We start from the raw sequence: 15702 nt of genomic DNA on the forward strand, positions 1-15702 counted from the left end.
GGGGGTTAGGGGCTTGTGCAGAGCCCCCCATGCAGCATGGGGCAGTGGGGATTGCCCCACCTGCCCGGCAGCACCCGGTGAGCCAAGGCAAAGAGCCGGGAGCTGGGTGGGTGGGGCAGCCATTGCCAGGCTGGGAGGGGATGGGCCTGGCTGATTTGGAAATTTGGCAGCAGCTGAATCTCCGAATCAGATTCAGCTGAATCAATTCAAGACAGTGATTCGGATCACTGAATCGAATTGGCCGAATTTGAATCCAAAGTGATTACTAGCCACTTTGCATAGGCCTAATCTGAACAATTTATTTTGGGACAAAAGGGGACAGGGCTTTCCCATTCACCATTTGTTCTGAGGTAACTGCCCATTTGGACAGTCTTACCCTACTGTTGGTGGAAGCTAAACCATGGCAATTTACTCTTTTGCTGCAGCTTACTGCAGCTTGGTTCCCGCTTACATGAGAATAAAAGCAGTTAGCATGGAGCAGCTGATATACAGTAAATTCAGGCTCTTTATTTTGCAGTAAATTGTTGGTATGCCTAAACCCTCTGACTCCCCAGATTAGTAAGAGTAGAGGACACAAGTATATCAACTGACTTCCCATTCTTAAAGTGGCACTGGGAAAGCAGCATTAAGCATAAAATAAGCCGGAAGCTTTTTCTTCCTGGCCATGAGAGTCCACCTCATTGTGACCTCCCAAAATCCATCAACATATGTGAGTGGGAGACTGAAGCAACAAAGCTCCCATTCTCCACCTGTCCCCTTAGAATATTATGAAGCATAAATGCTCATGATTATCCTCAAACCTACTGTGCCTCAAGAGCTAACATTTGTGTATGGAAAAGGAAGGGGCCCTCTGTCTAAATTCTGACGTTGCCAGATACGCTATGGCTTAAGATGGAGATTGCTCCGAAGAGGTTTACTTGATATCACAAAGCACAAATAATGCCCATAGCTTGTCCATGTGGGTAAAGGTGTGAAGTCAGGAGCTACAGGATGGGTGAGCAGTGAGGCTGCTCTGGAACACGTACCATATAAACGCCTGATCTGTCTACACTGCAGTATAGTGTTGAGATGCCTGAATCAGTTTTAAGTGAGCTAGCACAGCACAGAGTTCAGTACAAGGCAACTTACCTACCCAAAGCTAAAATTAGCTTGCAAGCAACTCTGCTGCTAAAGCTAGACTGTCACCAATACCCAACCTACTTTGTTTAAAGCTAGCTTGGGTATCCATACAGTGCGCTGCAAATTGCAGAACAGCCATACCTGTACAGTAAATCTATCAGCAAAATATGGAGAATTCCTCTGCAGAAAAAAGGCTTGGAGCACTAGCTTAGAAAAAACACATTAATGCCTTCTGATGCTGTTAACAGCCAATGTGATTTGCATACATATTACCATTTCCAGTGTTCCCTCTGAGAGAGTAATCTGGCTAAACAAAAAAAGGTCTCCAGGCTAACTCAGATATGAAATCTATTGAAATGTTTGATTTTAACTTTCTTGGTTCTGTTTATTCTAAGTACTTAAAAACATATTAGAAGAGAGTTAAAAAAAAACAACTCAGAACAAACAACATAATTAAACATATATTGATACTAACTTCAAACTCTCTTACTCTGTATATTACAGATTACTCTCTGCTGGACTTGAAACTTGCCTGAGCTATCACTGGTATCTGATACTGTGCTACACATATTTGCCCTTTCTGAAATTGGCAAGACAAGCCCTGTAATGATGAACTTTGTATCCCTGGTTTCAAGCTCTACTTTACAGCAGATAATAATTCAAGTGTCAGAGAAGAGATTTATATCAATGAATATAATGCTTGCGAGAGCTATAGACCTAACGTCTCATCCAAGATTACAGCTTCCAGAAAGAATGAAACCATGTGTACATACCGTACAGACCTAACAGTGATCTTAGCTTAACAGTTATTAGCCCATTACTGTAAAAAAAATCTCTCTGAAATACTTCTGCAACAAGATCAACTTAAATCGATTCTACAAAGTTAGCAGCTATCACTCTCATGAAATTAATTCTGACCTTCAGAAAATGAAAATAGCAGATAGCATTTCCTTTCAGATGGATACCAAATACTAAACCTACAAATGATCTTATTTAACGCTAAGAGTTGCTTAACCTAAGAGATATTTCACATTTATGTCTAGGCTATCTATTTGGCTACTACTTTATTGTTCATGCCTGCAAGTCAAATTGCTTTTAAAGTCAGAAGGAAAATATAAAAGCAAATCACTGCACTTCACAGCTGGGCATTAACCACCGTTTCAACAATTAATACAATTAACAAGAGCTTCATATTTATACTACCTTAATCTTCACAACAAGCTAAACTATTTGGAATACAATCCAGACATCTGTAAACCTGATCATGGAAACAATATTATTTATAAGTAGAAGAAATCTCCCTCACTCAGCCCTTCCCCACACTCTTTAGCAAAGTATTTTAACACACAAATGCCTATATTTCTTACAGTAATCTGTACTTACCACATAGTCCCATAGCTTTTGGATCACTTGTAGTATTTGTTTCTATGATCATCACCCCAGTACTGTGAAACCACTGTATTCTAATATTTGTTGGGGTCTCAACTGCATACATGAAGCCAGTATCCTCAATTTTAAAACCATATTTTCTAATGGTAGGCCAGGCGTACCTTGAATTCACAGTTATCTAAAAGAGATACGTATGCACACAAAATATAAAAAGACACCTGAGTAATCTGAATGCCTTAACATGGGAAGCTGTTTATTGTAAGTCATCACTACATAAAACTGCATGCAACTTTTGGAATGAAACTTAAATGGGTTTTACTATCAGTCTGAAATGTGGATCTGGTTTTCCAAAACACCCTTGAAAGGTCTTTTGTAAATGCTCTGACTTTTAAGCCAAGCTTGGGTGAGTTTCAAATGGTGCTATTTGTGATTCCGAGTGAAAGCCATCAAAATTCAGTCAACCCTTTGACCAAACAAAGCTTTCTCTTTTTCTCCAAATGTGGGCAGTGAGGTAGCTAAAAGGACCAGTGAGTCTGATCCTTTGAGATCATGAAAAATAAAATAACTTTTTTTTAATTGGACCTCATTTTTTCTTGGTACACTGTTGGCAACAAAAAAGACTGTAGCATGCTACACTGCCAACAGGGTACCAAGAAAAAGAGGTCCAATTAAAAAAAAGTTAAGTTGTAAGCTGAATTGCAAGTAAAAAAATAACTAAAAAACTGGGTTTGCCCTTAAGTACATATACAAGAAAAAAAGCTAATTAATCACTGGGGAAATAATCTTCCTTTCACCAGCAAGGATTGTGACTTCCAGTTAAGATTAAAAAGCTAAAAGCATTGGGAATTTAAAATGATATAAGATTATTAAAATTAAAACATGAAAATGAAAAGATTTCTTGGAAATGTTTTCAATATTAAGTACAAAAGTAGAGAAAATTATGTGAGATAAAATATTTCTAAGTAAAATAAAAAAATGTTTAAATTCTTACAAGCTTTTCCTAGCAGAAGGATGAATGAAGTTATGAAGACAAAGCAATGAGTGAGTTATTTCAAGATGGATTATAAATGGTAAATGTTTTAAAGAGTTCATGAATTAACTAAGAATACTGCCAATGGTTAATGACACATTTGCTCTCTGCTTTGATTCAGAAATTGTTCCACCCATACAAATGTTGTTATTAGATTTTAGGAGATGTTTTCTACATTTCAACTATAATGCAATATAATAGTTAAAACCGTAAATAGTGAGATTAGGGGGAAAGCAACATGCAATGTAAAAAGGAAAAGAAAACAATAAAAATGTAAAATACTTACTTTTCTATTTAAACGATCAACAATAATTAGATTTGACATGTACATTAAATTCAACTTAGCCAGACATAATGAAGTTGAGTTCAAATGACGCTGTAGAAGTAAAAATCGTGATTCATAATTAAGATATGTATAATCTTTACATTCTGATTAGTCACTATTTTGAACTCGGGCCATTTCAAAAACACCCAAAACAAAACAAAAACAACAATAACAAAACACTAGACCAGAAAAAAAGGGGGTTCAGAGAAAGGTTATGGTAAAGGTTACCAAAAAACTGGCATGGGATTAGAAATTGAAAAAAATTGGAACTGTTTACCTCAGGGAAGATGCAAATAAGTGGAAACACAAGTGTACTATAATAATAAATAATATACAAGTAACACATCAGGAATATAATTATATTCACCTTCTTATAGCCCCAAAATTCAAGGGCATTTGATAGATGCCAATTGCAAAAATTGGAAATATTTTTTTTCACACTGTGTAAAATTAGCTGCTGGAAAGTTATTGCCACAAAAGGTCACTGAGGCTCTAGTGTCACCGAGGCTAAAATCTTTAAAAAGTTTAATAGAACACTAGGCATTTATTTTTATAACAAGGATACCCGAGTATCATAGCAAAGGCTAGGGGAAAATAACCCACGAGTTTTGGAACAGCATATCATTACTTATGTTTCCAGGTATAAGGCAACATCTAAACTATTTGGATTCAGAGAACTATCCCAGGGTCTCTCTCATAACTGACTCCTTTGGAGCATCTTGCAACTTCCCTTGAAGTAGCTGATACTGGGTTTTGTCCAGGAATGACTACTAGACTACATGCATCATTAGTCTGATCCAATTTACCAATTCCTATACTCCTTTATGCTATCTAAGTTTGAATGCAGAAGTCCCAGAATAAGGATGCTAATAATCAGACATTGATAAACTGGCAGACTGTATTGTAAATGTTCATTCATTTTTCAATTATTTTAAAAACAAGGATGTAGTGTAGGATGGAGTGAGAGTCTGGGAAGAGTTTGGGTCTTAATACTCACTCTGTCTAATAATGGGGGTGTGTGTGTGTGTGTGTGTGTGTGTGTGTGTGTGTGTGTGTGTGTGTGTGTGTGTGTGTGTGTGTGTGTGTGTGTGTGGTATAGCCTCTATTGTTCTTTCTGTTAAATCTTAAGAATTGAAGTTTCCCACAGAAAAGATGAATGCACACTTGGATAGCTGTGTGAGAGATTCACCCACGTATAATTCTTTTACCACTCAACAGCTTTGTTTTGCCATCTATACAACAAAGATAGTACTGACTTACCTACAACGTTGCATCAAGACTGATGCTTTTGCAGGCAGAAAAAAAACCAAAGCCCTACACCAGCTAAGTGCCAAACACAAATAGTATAGTGTATTTTATAATTCATAATAATTAAATACTATTACATTATATACAAACGTATGCAACACACCTAGAGTGTAGTTTTATTCACTGTACTTTATGCCATTGGCCAATTTTATAAGTAAGAGAGATGGTTACCTTCTTGGTATTATTTCTGCAGTCATGGACATGGATACCTATAGTTTCATCTTCAGTTTGGCTAATAATGTAGGATGCTTCCTTAAATAAAGCTAAATGATTCCCATCAAAGGTTACAAAGCTCAGATCAGAAAAAAATGTACAGCGACCTGATTAAAAAACAAACAAACATAGAACTTATTTCAGTGTTTTGGTATGGAACAAAAAGAAAACATGATATAATGTTTCTATGAATTAACCTTATTCATCATAAAAGACATTTTCAGTTATATTTGTCATTGTCATTAATTAATTATAAATTGATAGTAGAGTCAAATTCTGCATGTTTCAGACATCCAACAGAATTTCTCCTTTGTGGCTATTAGAACTACAACCTTGTGGATTTTCTTGGACCCAAAGCTAGAAGATGTGGAAGGTGGAAGTTTGGACTTTGACTGGGATCTTATCCTGTTGCTGGGGAGCTCTGGTGGAAAACTATCATCCTTTTCAGTCCTACTACTAAAGCATTTGTGTTTCAAAGGGCCCAGAGTTCTGCTCTCAATGACTGTCAATCAAGAGACCCTGAGCAGCCTTTTGCACCAGTTTCTTCTTGCACTGGTTCTTTGCTATTAGATATCTCATTTAAATTAATGGAAATTTTACCATTTACCTCAGGGCAAGAGGACTGGCCTTCTATCCTGTATTAAACCAAGAATACTCTCTAGAATATTTACTTTCTATTCCTACTCCTTGAAATTCCATCTTTAATGCTTAGCCTACTTATGAGTTAACATTTTATTATATTCAGTTTTGTAAGTACTGAATAAGTAAAACTTACATGCGCATTCCCATTTAGGGCAGCATTTGTCACCATTGATTTGAATAGCGAATCCTAGAACTCCACAGCTGGGCTGAGTTGCATTGTATGGGCAGTTCAGTGATTTGTTAACCTGGATTAATTGTCCATCCAAGCAAATGTGTTTTATGCACTCATTCTCTGTGATTGGCTAAGGCATATTTAAAAGACACAGGTTACCATTCTTATCAAGTTCATATCATGATATTGCAGCACATTTACTGATATAACAGGTGAGCCGGATTTTCTGAAATGCCAAACCCTCACAAGCCCCAAGTTAAGGGAACCTGGAGGTGTTCAGAACCCTTCAAAATCAGACCACTACTGAAGCTGGGCTGCTCAGATTTAAATTACAGAGCAGTACTATTGATTTTTAGATACTAAATTCAACAGAAACCCAGAAGAAAAAGCGTGCAAGAGCATAAGCAAGGCGGAGGCAAGGATCACAGGGGAGGTGAAGGCAGCTAAGCAATCTTAATGATGACTATGGGACAGAAAACAATATGCCAACACATAGCAGACTACAGCTGAAAAAGTCACCTCTACAGAGTAAACATGAAATGGCATATGAAGCCAAAAAAATATTTTCTGCAAAGCACCACATTAGAAGCTGAGGCTTCAGGCAATGATCTACTGCAGTAGTTACAAAATCCACTAACTGCACTGGAGTTCCTCAAGATTTACATATCTATAATTGAGATAAGAATATAGTCTCATATTTTGAGGCAGATATTTTTAATACCAAATGCAGAAATATATGGCCCATAAATAGATATTCCAGCAGTGGTGGCATTATAACTTAGTTGTACATAAATCTACATTCCTGTCTTCTTTACAGATAGGCAAAGAGATAGCCATTAATAATACTACTCACTACACAAGTTTGGAGCGTTGATGTTTCTCCAGCTGGCATGAAAACTGATGCTGTGACTTCTGAGATAGCTTCACCTCTTGTTAATCCATGAGAATACTCTGTAGACGACTCATAAAGTGGTTTCGTAGACAAATAGGAAAATGGGGGAACTGATGCAACCACAGTAACATTTGGATGGACTGAGGTCATTAACAATGAACTCTCTGAGGGTGTGTGTCTCTCAGTAACAGATGGTGTTCCAAGTCTGGGAGCTAGAGTAGTGTTGCCTGATAATTCAGCTATAGAAGATATAGTCTTTTGCTCAGATGATGAAGACATGGTGGACAAAACTGATACACCTATTTTAAAAGGCATAGCAGTTACATTTGTGGAAAGTGGAGAATATGTCTGTACTGTTTTTGAGGTAGGGGTGACAAAACCACTAATGCCTGGAGTCTGAAGAGAATGTGGTTTTGTGACCAGTTCTGGCCCTATAGATTCTGGTGTTTCAGAGAAGATGCCTTTCTTTGTTTCTGAAACAAACAAATAAGTGGGTTCCAATGAGGTTGCAACTGGTTCTCTTGTCACTGCTGTTTTTTCTGAAGCAGCTGATACAATAGTGATATTTTGTGTTGTTGTATTGCTTATTACTGAACGTGCTGAAGCAGCAGTTGTAGTTAAAGAAAGAGCTGTAGCTGGCAACACTTTACTTGCTGGGAATGTAGAACTGTAAGTGGTAGTTGAAAGTGGCACTTGCTTTGACAAAACTGCAATCTTCTCTGTAGCACTTTTACTTGTTGATGTGGGTGCTGCTGATGAGACTCTGGGTGTTAAAAACGTATCTGTTAATGACTCTCTCTGGATTGTGAAGGACGTTCTTGATGTGGCTGATGGGAAAACTGATGGAGAGGTTGATTCTGATTCAGGAAACAAGACAACAGAGGTTCTAGGTGTTTGACGAGAATCTAATGCTTCGGTAATTGCCTGCTCTATAGAGTCTAAGACAGTGCCTGTCTTTTGCGTAGATAATGAATGAAATACTTCTTTTTCCACTGTACTTAATGGTGGTAAAGTTGAAGTAGGTTTTGGTGAGGAGGAGAAAGGTCTTGTGCTGAAAGTCAAGTCAGCTGTTTTTCTGGTTGAGGCTGGAAGTGTCTGCAAAACTAAGGAAGTGCTTGGTATGTATGTCAGTGTAACTGCATCAGTTAAGTGTGATACTTTTTCAGTCCTCAAAAGAATTTTTGCAGGTATTATTGTGGTAGGAGATAAACTTGAAAGAACCCCTGCTGGTTGAGTACTCATGGTCATTAAAGTTTCTGTTGGAGGCTGGTAAACTGTGGTACTTGATTTGCTTGTCAAAGGAGGCCTGGAAGCTGCAAGAACATGTTCTATTGACATTTTACTAGTAAAATGTGGAACAGCAGACGACTCCTTCCTGGTTTGCTCAGAAACTGTCTTTACTGAAGACGTTTGGACAAAGGAAGAACCTACTGAAGCTGTAGTGAAAGAAGAAGAATCTTTGATTAATGATGTTTGAGCTGTAGGCGTTTCTGTTAATTCATACGGGGAAACTAATTTTTCTTCCAGATACTGAGTGCTGGAGGATGTGTGAAAGAGCTTTAGGAAAGGATATGTAACAGAAGTGGACAGAGTTGGCCCCTCTTTGACTGCTGTCACTTTTGGGGGAGTTACTGTTCTGCTGCTGAATTCAGAGTATGGTGGCAATGTGACGTATGTAATATTTAAAGTGGTATTTGCTAGCATTTCTTTGGGTGATGTAGTTGTCTGTGAGCTTAGTTGTTCAGCTGTAATGGATAGGGCTGAGGCAGTCACTAAAGGGGGTGTCTCTTTTTCTGCTGAAAAAGTAGATTTGATTGCTGAGCTCCTTGGATATAAAGTGAAAATAGTTTCAGATGATGTACGCATAGGACTGGTAGCCCTTGTTGATGCCTCTGTTTGGCGTGTCGATAGTGGAAGAAGGATCATGGTTAAAGATGTTGGGGAGCTTGGTGATGAAGCAAATGTAGATGGCTCTCTCATGTATATACTGGTAACTTCTTCTGTTTGTGGTATCTCAGGAGATGCTGTCACTCTTTTGGTTACAGCCTCACTGATAAGAATATGTGGAGATCTAGTAAGGGGCATTGTTTGCACTGAGTCCATTTTTGTAGTTACCAATGGAACTGTAGTGTCCAAGCCCAAGGACTCTTTTGCTAAAGCAGACGTTTTCATTTCTGATGTTGTCACACTAACAGAAGATGGGAAAATACTTGTCTTGGTTGTACTTATAAACACAGGTGATATATATTCAGTAGTTGTCAAGTTTAGCCCTTTGGATGCTGGATATTCAGTAGTTGATACTGTTTGTAAAGTTTCTCTTGATTCTGTTAAACCTGAAGAAGCAGCAGTTGAAACTGATGGTGAAGGTCTTTCTGCAGAAGGAATTTTTGTAACTGCACTTGACCTGGAGTATAGGGAATATGGAGAAAAATATGAACTTGAAGGATGCTTCACACTTGATGTTGTTTGGGGTACTTCTTTTTTACCAATTGTAAGTGGCAAACTAGTTATTGCTGATGGCAGTTCTTTAGTTTGTACAGCTGTTGTCTTTGCACTTTGAGTGGTGGTAAGGTCGGTTCCTGCAATATCAGTCAAGTTTTGAACCATATATGGGGGATATTCAGTATCTGCCACTGTTACCAGCTGTGTCAAAGATGAAAACTCTGTGGCTTTTATTTCTTCCATAGTTGAAATGGATGTTGCCTTTGTTGTTTCCAAAGACACTGGTTTCATGCTCAGCTTTAGTGTAGTGATCAGAGGAGAAAACGATGTTTCAGAGATATTGGCTACTGTGGGAATGTGCTGCTCTATGCTCAGTTTTTCTGCTTCTGAAGTTCTTGTTTGATTTTCTATTGGCGAGTAGGATGGCAACAAAGAGTATTGGGTCAAATATGTAGTTTTCTTTGTTGCTGAAACAAAAGGAGCGGCTGTAATTTCTGAAGTTTTTTCTGGTTTTAATTTAGTTTCCACTACAGGAAGTATCCTTGTGCCTATTTCTGATGTTTCTGCTACTGTTATAGTTTTGACTGGTGTTTCTGATACTGTTCTTATTGATAGTGTCTCAGCAAGTATAAATGTAGGCATTGGTTTGCTCCTAGTAACTGCATGTGTTGTACTTGCAGTCAGAGGTGCTGTAGCATCCAATACTTTTTCAGAAATACTACTGGTTACTTGAATACCTGAAGAGATTCCTGTAGTGGCAGCAGATTTCAAGGGGAAAACATCAGCTGCAGAAGGGAAGCTTATATTAGCTTTCTGCGATACAGAAATTGCCATACTAGTAGTTTTGCCAGAAATAGTTCCAGTTGAATGTGGTGCTGAAACATTTGATGTTACAGATGTGGTTAAAACTGTGATTTTGGATGCAGAAACAGTTGGAAACGTAGCTTTTTCTACAGTTGCACTGAGTTGCCACTTTGAGGCACGTGTTGTGTGTGTGTCTTTTAATTCAGGTACGAGAGTTGAAATTACTTCTTTACTAGTTATTGCTGCAACTGAGATGTTGAATGTACTAGATGTTATATGTGAAAGTACGGATGGTGACGGCTGAATATCAACTGCAGGCTCAATGCCTAAAACCAGACAAACAGAAGTTAGTTTGCAGTTTGTTATGCTGGAATCATAACATTATTAAAGTTAGAAGGGATCCATATTAACTTATCTAGTTCACATCTTTTTTTCCATTCCTTTAGGGTCCTAACATGCTTGATCATCAAAAAAGAGTTGGATAAGATATTTGCTTTATATTTAATGTTACTGAAAGTTTTATAAAACAAGAACCTCTTAGTTTTAATTTTTCTTTTAATTTTGTAAGTTTTAAGAATGCCTGTTTTAACCATAAAGGATGTTAAATAACAATTGAAGATTTATAAACATGGGCATTTAATATTATGCACATAACACTATTTTGCCACTTAAGTGGACTGATCTTTACTAATGTTAGATTGTTATATTGGAGGGCTTAGCACTTCTGAGAAGTCAGCTTGATTATCTGGGTGCCTACTTGTGGACTTAATTGTCTATATTTAAATGGTCATCTGAAAACACTGACTGTAGTTATCCCTAAGAAAACTAAATATTAAATGAAATGTAATAAACTGATTTCTTAAACATACAATCTTCGAAATACACGCATCTTTGAGTGACTTCATCCAGTAACATATGGAGAGGACAGGTCGGGACACATCCTTCCACTCTAAAATAAAAAGAATCAGTATTAACTATGCAAGCAGTAGCTTTCTGAGTAAATAGACTCACTATATTTCACAATAATTTGTTTATAGCATCTCGAACAACCACTCCTAACCCTGTTAAAAACTTACCTTATATGTAGAAAAAGAAAAAGCAGGGACAGACAAGTTACTATGTATAATGAAAAATAAGCAGAATAAAGGTAGAGGGTTTTTTTTTTTTACATCAACTGACTGTAATCTTTCTTTGATTAGGTCTTAATTTAGGGTGATCTCCATCTGAAATGTTGCAATAATACCAATACATTTCAGTCTTTGGCAATGGACACCTGATAACTGTCTTCCAAGGACATTATTTTGATCCATCTGCTACAATGGCTATTAATGTGCTATTCTCCTCCAATGATTTCCTGATAAAATTGTATAGACTCAATGGACTAAACTATGTTCAGTGCCACATACACTGGCTCTGCTATTGCTAGAATTATATACTTTTATTAAATGAAAATAAAGCTACTTACTTTGGTACAACCTGACAGTTCTCTCCCAAAGGGTCTCTACATGTTTTGAAGCATGGGCTTGTACAGGCATCATAACGCCACTCACATGTTGAATGGGATAGAAATTGAAATTTGACATCTGGAAAAGTATGCGAGATTTATTATATACACACATTATGGAGAGACATACATATACACGTACACACATGTATAGATCAGTAGTTTTCAACCTGTGGTCCACAGACCCCCGGGGTCCGAATACTATATTTAAGGGGTCCGCAAAAGATAACTATGATCAATCAAAAGTACGTGACTACCCACACTTACAATTCAAAGGGGCCCGCACCTCCATTAGAAATATTTTAGGGGCCCACAATTGAAAAAAGGTAGAAAACCACTGATATACATCTCAGACAGATGATTATGCACATAGAAACAAGCGCTTCTTAGTAGGCATGCCTACAAGTGTCTTTCCTGTGCTAGTACCTTTGCAATTTCCCCTGGAATCACAGCACAGTAGATCTTTAAAACTGTCATTCTCCAGAACGGCAACAAACATTTTAAAAGTGTATCCACTTCATTTTTACAGAAGTGGATGCAATCGAAAGTATGACAATGAATTTTACTTGATTCAAGATATAATTTCTTGGTATATATTATAATTATTTGGAGACTGACACTGAAGCAAAAATTAACAAATAATGCAGAAGTGTCTTTAAAATGCTCATCATAAAAAGTGAATACATTATATATTTCTAGTAATTCATGCTTAGCTATCATGGATTTTCTGTGAAAACACAACATGAAACCAATGTGAGTAACACCTATTCAATAATATAATTGCCATTACAGAATTTACAGAACTAGTTATTTTATTTACTGTAGAAATTTAAAATGGTAATGATTTTTTTTGAGTCAGAAAGTAGTTTATTTGGCAAGCAGAATCAACTGATTCAAGGAAGATATCACTTGTTCATAAATTTCAGTTGCTATTTTCTTAGAGGTAAGAAAAGAATTCTTGTTTATAATAACAAAATAATCAGAAGCTACTGAATTTAAGAAATTTGGAAACCAATTCACTCTTAATAGTTGACTTTTTAAAGGTGGGAAAAGATTAACCTTTAAAAAGGGGAATATAATACTTAAACAGAAAATAGTTTTAAATCTTGAATTATAGATACCCTTTAATGTCAGACACAACTGGCAGTATGAAGTGGTGAAGCACAGATTTCTCTTATGCATCACAAGCAAGCATGCTCCAAGATTTACAAAAATACAGTGTTCCAAAACAGGATATCACATAAAACCTTTGCCTGTCACTTAAAAACTGATATCCTCTCATAGAGGAAGTATAAAAAGAAAAATATATAAAGAACTCGGATCCCAGATGAGTGTAAATTAGGAAGGGCAAAGATTGCGGTGAAGGTATGTGCACATACAAAGATAGCTTAAAGCTCTCCATGGCGCTGCCCTGATCCTAGCATATTTGAAAGCAGCCCCCTCTACATGTTACAGGAATTGTGCAAGTACCTTAAGACCAGCTACACATGCAAAGTAGCTATCACACAATAAAAGCTCTAACCAGCTATGAAGTTAGACCTCGAAAATAAGTACTAACTTTACAGCTGGCTGCTATTGAGCTTAAATTTGCAAAAGTAGCAGGGTTTCTCCTGCTGCCAGGAACCCTGTCAGCTGACAGGGCTCTCAACTACAGGGGTGCACCATGACCAGAGTGAACTCCCTGGCCCCGGGGGGATCATGGCAGCAGCAACCTCCAAGGCTTGGAGGTGCGCAAGACACCCCAGCCCAAATGTGCAGCTGGGACTGAGTCCCACACCAGACAGTGCTCTCAGTGGTTGCATCACATGGAGGCATCATCCTTACATTATTGCAATCCTTTCTAAAATAATTAATTTGGCCATAAGGGCATATTATGCCAGCAGGGCAACCTGGAATAGAGCAGCTCTACTGCATAGAAGTTTATGTTTGTAATTAACAGGACAACATTTAATACCTGGAAATATTGTTTAACTCCTGGTTACCATTTTTAATGATGCCCAGCATTCCTGCCTTAGCACAGTTCTCTTGATCTTTGCTTGAATGAAGAATAAGGGATAAGTCTCTTTCATTTACTGCTGTTTTACTCCTGTTCAGAAACATGTAATTCTTTTCCAAAAGAATCAGTTTCTTTAGAAACAATTCAGAAATTGTTTCTCCTAGCAGCCTAGGGGCATCTGCACTTATGGTTAGGTATATGGGGTTTTTGGTTGTAGCCATGTTTTTGGCAGATGTGATTTTTTTATTAGATAAACTCAGTAGTTGGAACAAAGTTCTTTGCAAGCTTTTGAGCACAAGCACCACTTTTTCGGGCATAAGGAGACTGCATAAATAAATACAGGGAGACTCTGCCTGAAGAAGGGTACTTGTGCCCAAAGGCTTCCAAATAATTTTGTTCCAACTACTGAGTTGGTCTAATAAAAGATATTACATCTACCCAAAGAACCTTGCCTGCCTATGGTTACGTATTACACTAGTACAAGTCCCTTACCTTGCAAACCATTTCTTCTCCAAGTTAAAGGAGTAAGAGCTAACTCCATAGTGGGTAACAATCAAAAGAACTAAAAGAAGCTGAAAGACTAAAATATGCTGTTTTACTGATAATAACTTTACATTCCTATTGTTAAGAATGAAATACATTAGATGGTCCACCCTGCAAAGAGCCTCCACATGGCCTCTGACAACTTCCAAAATGGTTCTCTTCACAGGAAGTGCGTGCAAGCAACCTTCACTTATTCAAATACTAGAGTTTGGTCTTCAGTAATGGTTACATTCTGCGAACAAGATTAGATAAAAATAAACAGAATGAGGCCACTAGATGTTAAGCAGATGCTAAGCAGCTCCATATCCCAGTAACTCCTGAGTTGCAAGTACTTAACACTTTTGAAAATCAAGCCCAAAGTTCTTTAAAAGCACGTATTTCAAATCACATATTTATCCATGTAGTATATCCAAGAAAGAAGCTTCACTAGTGTGACTCCTTTCCTGTATGTAACACATCCTGATCCCAGGTGCAGCTAGGTGCCCCTTTGAAAGACACTCCCAGGGTGTTCTTACACTTTCAGGGATGCCATTCATCCCCAAGTTGGCTTCTGCTTGACCACTGAGAACAGACTGAAATGCTCCAGAGGTCACTTCCCTGACCAATGGTACCTTACCTAGGTCTTGCCAGCTCACATCCTTGTCCACTCAATTCTCAGAAAATTGTTATCCCCCTTTCTGCAGAAGATGCCTGCCTGTCTAGTTAAATGCTCTGAGATCAGTTATTATTGACTGTAATTCTCCTGTCAGCCTACTTAGGCCACTAGCTGAGGGCCTAAAGTCCATGGGCCAGATCTGACCTGCCACGTGAGTGGATCCAGTCCATGGCTGTGTTCTGCATGGGGCCAAGCCCTGCCCACTCATGTCAGGACAGTCTGCACTGGGCTCCCATTGGTGCCAATGGCCCAGCCCCAGCCAGCATGTGCAGCTTCTGGCAGGGTTGTTCCCAGTGTGGCTACAGCCAGGCATTGCTCTGCTTCCCCCACCTCCAGTGGTGGTCCTGCTTCTGATCTTGCCCCTGCCATACCACACTGCTCTGGGCTGAAGCTTCCTGCTTCCCCACCAACCAGAAGCATCATGTAGCAACATGGCAGGGGCAGAAGGAGCCACCACTAGAGGTAGAGGGAGCAGGACACCACCTGGCCAGGCTGAGCTGGGCCACAGGCTCCCATGGGAGCAGGTGGGGCTCAGTCTCACATGGAGCACTGCAGGGGCAGCGGGAACTGCACTGCCCAGGTGAGTTCTGGTACACGTGCTCCCCACCCCATACCTCCCCTCTACCCACAGCAGGCTATCAAGACCTAGTGCCCAGGCAGCCCCCCTC

The 15702-nt window shown here is 38.5% G+C and overlaps 1 protein-coding gene across 1 annotated transcript in view; it reads right to left on the reverse strand.

The window, feature by feature from the left end:
- OTOG (otogelin) overlaps nucleotides 1-15702 on the reverse strand; it is a 170557-nt gene that overhangs the window by 37745 nt on the left and 117110 nt on the right. The window contains exons 32-38 of the mRNA XM_006024882.1: nucleotides 11802-11919; nucleotides 11206-11285; nucleotides 7052-10662; nucleotides 6160-6328; nucleotides 5343-5491; nucleotides 3825-3914; nucleotides 2503-2686 (exon numbers count right to left, since the gene is read on the reverse strand). Coding sequence (XP_006024944.1) covers nucleotides 2503-2686; nucleotides 3825-3914; nucleotides 5343-5491; nucleotides 6160-6328; nucleotides 7052-10662; nucleotides 11206-11285; nucleotides 11802-11919 — 4401 coding nt within the window. The remainder of the gene's footprint in view (nucleotides 1-2502; nucleotides 2687-3824; nucleotides 3915-5342; nucleotides 5492-6159; nucleotides 6329-7051; nucleotides 10663-11205; nucleotides 11286-11801; nucleotides 11920-15702) is intronic.

Source organism: Alligator sinensis, unplaced genomic scaffold, assembly GCF_000455745.1.
Source record: "Alligator sinensis unplaced genomic scaffold, ASM45574v1 scaffold447_1, whole genome shotgun sequence".
Classification (NCBI taxonomy): Eukaryota; Metazoa; Chordata; order Crocodylia; family Alligatoridae; genus Alligator; species Alligator sinensis.